General features: G+C 41.5%; 1 protein-coding gene across 1 annotated transcript in view; it reads left to right on the top strand.

Moving 5' to 3' along the window:
* Positions 1 to 329: 329 nt before the first annotated feature.
* SERPINE3 (serpin family E member 3) overlaps positions 330 to 7337 on the top strand; it is a 44144-nt gene continuing 37136 nt past the window's right edge. The window contains exons 1-3 of the mRNA XM_056826127.1: positions 330 to 562; positions 2144 to 2469; positions 6420 to 6637. Of these exons, the coding sequence (XP_056682105.1) occupies positions 2207 to 2469; positions 6420 to 6637 (481 nt within the window). The 5' untranslated portion in view covers positions 330 to 562; positions 2144 to 2206. The remainder of the gene's footprint in view (positions 563 to 2143; positions 2470 to 6419; positions 6638 to 7337) is intronic.

The following is a 7337-nucleotide window of genomic DNA, read 5'->3' as shown; positions in this document are numbered from 1 at the left end:
TCGGATATATTTTCTCTTTTTACTTGAATGATGTAAAGGAGTAAAAGTTTAATCCTAAGAAAGTAAGAGACTTTAATTTATCCTCACTTCCATGTCACACAGTTGAATGATGTATTCTCTTCCCTAGCCTGGGGATAGAAGTTGGGGGGGGGGATCATTAGGTGCCTGGTACCCAGAAACCGTGGTGACAGGAATCAATGGAATTCATGAAAAAAAAAAAAACAGAGAGATAGGGGGTTCCTTACCGGGTACAATTGGGTCATAAGTCTAAGAAGGCTTGAGCAGGGCTTGGACAGGAGTTGTCGCCTCCATCCCCGGATGTACCTTTTGGTTCCTGCTCTTGGCTTTACCAACCGAAGCCATGTCCCTCTGCTTGGATCTCTGCAGAACTTCCAGCCTTCAGGAATTTGGGCAGAGTGGCACCGACATCACCAGCAGAGGCTGCAGCGACTGACACTCCCTTCCTAGGCAATCTTGTGACTCAGAGCAGACCCAGCTCCACTTTTAAAAAGGAAGCAACACTGAAGACCCACAGGAGCACAGCACCCAAACCCAGCAGTAGGTGAGTACAGGCAATGGGAATGAATGATGCTATCCCTTTAGATAAGGGGAAGAGACTCAAGATGGACCTAAGGAAAGGCAGGGAGGAGGGTAGGCTAATAAAACCCCAATTCTGACAAGGTCATGCTTGGGGAATTCCTGAGAGACCCTGAGGCCAAAGGGCCATTGGTTTCCTAGTCTCCCAAAAGACCCAAGTGGGTCTAATACCATCCCAGAATCAAGGTGCTCCACCTGGTATTTGAGTTGCACTGCCAGGAAAGGGAAGTTGCTGAGCACAAACAGCAGATGCCGTGGTGCCAAGTGGCTGTGCATCTGAAGACTCCTTGGGACATTTGCCAATGGAGGTTAAAGAAATAACATGGGGAGATCTGTTCTTGGCCATTTTATATAGATTGGGTTTGTCATGCTTTTCGTTTCACTGAAGAAAAACTGTTTGTTATAGTTTTTTGTTTTTTTTTTAAAGCCCAGGATTTGGGGTCAGAAATTCTAGGTTTCAGTTTTGCCTCTTCTGTTCACTAATTCTATAACTTCAGAAAAATCACTTAACCTTTGATCGCTTTTTTGTTGTTATTCAATAATGTCTGACTCTTTGAGATTCCATTTGGGGTTTTCTTGACAAAGATATTGCAGTGGTTTGCCATTTCTTTCTTCAGCTCATTTACAGACAAGGAAACTGAGGCAGACAAGTGGCTTGTTCAGGGTCACTAGCTAGTCAATTATTTGACCTATGGTCTTCTTGACTCCAGGTCTGGCACTGTATATACTGTGCTACCTGGGTGGCTCTAGATGTTGGACGGAAGTCAGGATGACCTGAGTTCAAATACAGCCTCAAATACTTAAAAGTAATGTAACATTGGGCAAGTCATTTAACCTCTGCTGATGCAGTTCCCTCATCTGTAAAATGGAGATAATGATAATAATAGCACGTCCATCTCAGGGTGTTATGAGGATAAGATGAAATAATATTTGAGAAATGCTTAGCAAGTCTTAAAGTGTTATATAAATGCTAGCTATAATTATTATATGGAAAATAGGCATAAGAATGGTGTGAATAAATATTATATAATTTAAACCTTAAAGTGCTATATAAATACCAACTATTGTTACTATATGTAAATAGGACAATAATGGTGTGAATAAATGTATTATAAGTGAAGGTCTAAGTATGGAGTAAAAGAATCATATGAAAAGTAGTGGGGGGAAGAAAAGCAGAAGGGGTCAGTCAAAGGATACCCATTCAGTAGGATCCTGAGGTGGGCAACTAGGTGGCATAGTAGATAGAGTGACAGACCTGAAGTCAGGAAGACCTGGGTTCAAAACTGACCTCAGATACTTCCTATCTGTGTGACCCTGGACAAGTCACTTAACTCTGACTGCCCTAGTTTCCTCATCTGTAAAATGAACAGGAGAAGGAAATAGCAAAACCATTCAAGTATTTTTGCCAAGTCATAAAGTGTGGGACACAACCCACACAAATGAACAAAGGATCTTGAGGCACTCCTCACATTTATTTCTGCATGTGCTATTTGTTGTCTCTCATGAATCTCTTTATCTCTTTGTTCCACCATCATGCACCACCAAGGGCTCATCCCTCTATATTGCAGATGGTCTTTCCTAGTGGACAGAGCCAGCAGTCTCAGCCGCCATGCTGCCTTTCACCTTCATCCTCTTCCTTCTTCCTTCTGACTGTCTCCTGGGAGGACATGGTGACCTCGGGCAGAAACTGAAAGAGTTAAAGACCGAATTTGCAGTTCGCCTCTACCAGAGCTTGACAGGAAGTGGAAACAGGACGAACTTGGTCATCTCTCCAGCCAGCGTGTCTATCCCTCTGGAGATACTGCAGTTTGGAGCCCGAGGAAACACCTGCTTGCAACTTGAAAGGGCCTTGGGGTATACAGTTCATGGCAAGTACTGCCTGAGGCATTACTATATTTATTTACATCATTTTCTCCATTACCTTTTCTCTCTTATCCCCCAAGAAAAGAAGGAAATTGTTTCCCCTTGTTGCTTCTTAAATCTGGCAGGGAGCAGAAGACATTGGCCTTTGAGGTCACATTTCAGCACTCCAAGAGGATTCTCAAATGATACAAAGCTGCCTGGACCTTGGTTTTCCCCAGTACAGTCCCAACCACCGACCGCTTAATCTAGAATCATGTTTATGCTTCCTTAATGCTAAGCTCCTCTGGCTTTTGTGCTAATCCATTATTTGTTGAAAAAGTCAATAAGGACCAAAAGAACACATGGCAGCTAGTCATAGGCCAGTCTCCAGAAAATCTTATTCTTTAATTAGGGCACTTGGATGGTGCAGTGGATAGCTCCTGGGCAAAATCACTTAACTTCTCTTAACTTGGACCTCACTTTCCTCATCTGGAAAATGGGGATAATAATAATAATACCCACTTCATGGGGTTTTTTGAACCAATTTATGCATTACTTTAGGATTAACAGTTGTTGGCCTTTGGTAACTTCTGGTTGTTATCAAATGAGACAATATATATGTGAAGTGTTTTGTTAGGGAGTGCTATATAAATCTAAGCTGTTACCATTATTATTAAAAAGATCTATCCAAATGCAAATTGGAATTCTTTTATTCTTGGCTTCCTGTCAGCATGGAAACCAGATCTCTTGAGGGTCACTCACATAAACATAGTATGAATCTTTAGGCAGACAGCAGCATCCCAGAGCGGCATAGCTAATACAGCTAACCCTAACCAGACATCAGTAGGAACCTCTTCCCCAAGGGGTCCATACAAAGATTTCAGGGGATCTGTGAATTTGGATAAGGAAAATATATTATTTCTTAGCCTAGCCTCATAGAAGTCTCAATTTCCCAAAGTTCCAAGTTCCAGAGATTCCCCCCACACACACACTCAGACAGAACCCTTCATTTGCCTTACTATGATTTGTTAAATTGTGATTGTCTAAAATTGCTATTCTGGCCCAGCCTTTGGGTCATTAATCCAGCTGCTATGTCACTCATCTTCTGGGCAGACACATACTTGCCCTCTATTTCTCCATCAGCCACTGACTGATGATGAGCCTTTTCAGCTCAACCACAAACCTGGCAAATAACATTAATATAACTGTCTGCTCCCATTGCTTCCTACGCAATATGGCAGTAGTATACCGCAATGGTTTCACCTATTATATGGACATCTTCCATGTATTACTTACTTTGAAGGACCTCAAAGCACTGGGAGATTTTGGACTGTAGGCTCCCTTTAATGTGAAGGAGGTACCAGCTTTGCATTTTCCCCAATACAGAAGAAAATCGCCCCATCCTCCTTCTTATGTCATACAGTCATCTCTATCTCCAAAGAAGAACAGAGAAACATCTGGCTGTATGAATACAACATTAGCTCATATCTATACTCCCACCAAAAATACTGTTGGGAAAGAATTAATTGGTGAAAATAAACAAGGATGCTGAGGGAATTTCTTAGTGGGAAGACAGACATTGAAGAAAGGGGAAGAGAAAAGGCATTTTTAAAGTCCCTACTCTGTGTCAGGTACTGCGATAAACATTTTACAAATTCTATCCTGAATTTCCTGCCTGAAATTTGCTTTGGACCAATTTATGCATCACTTTTAGACTCAACAATTGTTGACTGTCTGGTAAATAATCAGAAAGAGACACAGGGTGAGAACTTTACAGTTGCAATAAACCTTAGAGGCTGCTGAGTCCCACACTCCTATTTCATAAATGAGGAAGCTGAGATTGTGAAGACTGGCTACAGGATTGGAGGCTTAGCTTGTCTGTGATGTGCTGGCAAGGTATTGCAACCACTCCACACTCCACACTCCACAGGGTGCTTATGAGAGAATTAAGCTGATCACGTCTCCTGAATAAACATGGCAAGAAGAGTGCAATATTGATTTTGGAAATAAGGATGCCATCTTCCATGAAGTGTTCCAAAAGTCAGCCCAGTTGTAAGCTACTAAAGCTTGCAATTTCACTCTGTATAAGTATTACTAACTAAAAACTATGAAATTTCAAGATGCAGGAAAATAGAAACTATTGACTTTTTTAAATCCTTATTTTCTCAGTATTTTCCCAAGCTATTATTGATATTAATAACATGCACTGTGTCTAATTAGAACTAAAGGCTTTCTCCCTTTTTTCTGGCACTTCTAAAACTGGAGATTTTAATTGGGAAATTGGGGGCATCCAAATGCCAGTGGACTTATATCTTGAAATAATCTGAATTAAGTTTACACTCCAATGGAATATGTAAAGATATACCAAATGAGCATCTCAGCCACCTGTCCATCAGGATTATTTATATTATTCAGAATATTTTTGAGAATATCTTGAATTTGGAAAAAGTCACCATCTCCCACCCTACCATTCACCCTAAAATTTCCATCAGCTTTGCCCATACTTGCCACCAGTATACCTCCTTTTTCGAAAACCCTTACCTTCTGTCTTAGAATGAGTACTATATGTTCTAAGGCAGAAAAGCAGTGAGGGCTAGACAATTGATTTGCCCAGGGTCACACAGCTGGGTAGTGTTCAAGGCCAGATTTCAAACCAGATCCTCCTGCCTCCAGGCTTGGAGCTCTATCCACTGTGCTACCTAGCTGCCCACCACTAGTATACTTTTGACATGCAGAATGGGGTAATCTGAGGAGGACAGTCACATAATTATAGATAATTTTTCTGGCTAACTTGACCACAGTCTGATTTCTTTATTTTTGTTTTCTTGGTTCATGCTAATTTCTTGACTGATTTTGTTCCAAGGAGATTATTTTTCAAAGTGAGACCCAAATTAGGCATGGAGTTGGGAAGACCTAGTTTCAAATCTGCCCTCAGATACTTACTAGCCGAGACTCTGAACAAGTCACTTAACCTTAATTGCCTAGCTCTTGATGATCTTCTGAAGAAAGAAAGAAAGAAAGAAAGAAAGAAAGAAAGAAAGAAAGAAAGAAAGAAAGAAAGAAAGAAAGAAAGAAAGAAAGAAAGAAAGAAAGAAAGAAAGAAAGAAAGAAAGAAAGAAAGAAAGAAAGAAAGAAAGAAAGAAAGAAAGAAAGAAAGAAAGAAAGAAAGGAAGGAAGAAAGGAAGGAAGAAAGGAAGAAAGAAAGGAAGGAAGGAAGGAAGGAAGGAAGGAAGGAAGGAAGGAAGGAAGGAAGGAAGGAAGGAAGGAAGGAAGGAAGGAAGGAAGGAAGGAAGGAAGGAAGGAAGGAAGGAAGGAAGGAAGGAAGGGAGGAAGGGAGGGAGGAAAGGAGGGAGGGAGGGAGGGAGGAAGGGAGGGAGGAAAGGAGGGAGGAAAGGAGGGAGGAAAGGAGGAAGGGAGGAAGGGAGGGAGGGAGGAAGGAAGGAAGGAAGGAAGGAAGGAAGGAAGGAAGGAAGGAAGGAAGGAAGGAAGGAAGGAAGGAAGGAAGGAAGGAAGGAAGGAAGGAAGGAAGGAAGGAAGGAAGGAAGGAAGGAAGGAAGGAGAAAGACATAGAATCTCATTATTGAAGCAAGGTAGCAGAGTCAATAAGAGGCCTGGCCTTTGGAGGAATATCTGGCTTTAAGTCCTGACTCTATCACCTTCTGGTCTATATTATGAGTAAGTGCTTTAAGCCATGAGCACTTTTGGAAGACTACAAATTAGAGGCACTCTGTAGAGCTCGTTTCCACTCTAGAAGTTCCTATATTAATGAAATTATTGGCTAGATTTTTTAAAAAGTTGCATTGACTTTTCTTCAAATGAACAGGATGCAGTAGATCTTAGAAACAAAGGTGGAGAATGCTGAGTCCTGTTACAACTCCCTAGCCCAGGTATCTGCATGTTATAGCCAGGATCTCCCTTTTTTCTGCCGAGCCCCTTCATTCATGGATGGCCCCTTCCCCCCTCCCTCCTCCAACAGACAGACGGGTGCATGATTTCCTGCGCACTGCTCAGGCAGCAGCTAGCCCTTCCAGCCCAGGGACCACCATTCAGCTGATGTGTACCTTTTTTGTACAAACGGGAACTCATCTCTCCTCTCGTTTCACTGAGCACATCTCCCTGTGGGCCAACAGCAGCCTGTCAACAAGTAACTTCAGTGGACCTCACAGGACAACGGCTCAGATCAATAGGTTTGTTGCAGGTAAAAAATATATATATATATATATTTATATATATGTAAACCAATTTTATTTTATTTAATAAGAGTTATTAGAAATACTATGTTTAATGTAAATATGTTATATTATAAAAGTAGTAATAAAAGGCTTCTCAAAGGGCCAGGTAGGATTTAATGCCTGTATATGTATCATCTCTTAGCTGGAAACAGCACCGATTACCTGGCTACTCTCTTCAGTGTCTTGTTCCCCAGCACAGTAGCCAAAGCAAGACCATTTTTTTCCTATGACTTTTAGTTAGGGGTCTCAGAATCCAAGTATGGGTTCCAAGGCAGAAGAACGGTAAGGGCTAGGCCATGGAGGTTAAATGATTTGATCAGGGTCTTATAGCTAAAAAGTATCTGAGGCCACATTTGAACCCAAGACCTACTATCTCCGCCTGGCTCTGTAGACACCTAACTGCTCTTAGGGAGATTTTTGTTGGCCAGTAGAGCTTGGCAGCACCCCACAAACAAGGCCATCTAGGTGGTTACTTGTACCTATACGTAGAACTGGCCCTAGAAACATTACATTTTTTTTTAACCCAGTGTACCTAGATAATTTTTTTAAACCCTTACCTTCCATCTTGAAATCAATACCAAGTATTAATTCCAAAGCAGAAGAGTGGTAAGGGCTAGGCAATGGGAATTAAGTGACTTGCTCAGGGTCACACAGCTAGAAAGCATC

The sequence above is a fragment of the Monodelphis domestica genome, chromosome 4 (assembly GCF_027887165.1).
Source record: "Monodelphis domestica isolate mMonDom1 chromosome 4, mMonDom1.pri, whole genome shotgun sequence".
NCBI classification, from domain to species: domain Eukaryota; kingdom Metazoa; phylum Chordata; class Mammalia; order Didelphimorphia; family Didelphidae; genus Monodelphis; species Monodelphis domestica.
The sequence above is the reverse complement of the archived record's forward strand: the minus strand, read 5'-3'. Positions and strand labels throughout refer to the sequence as shown.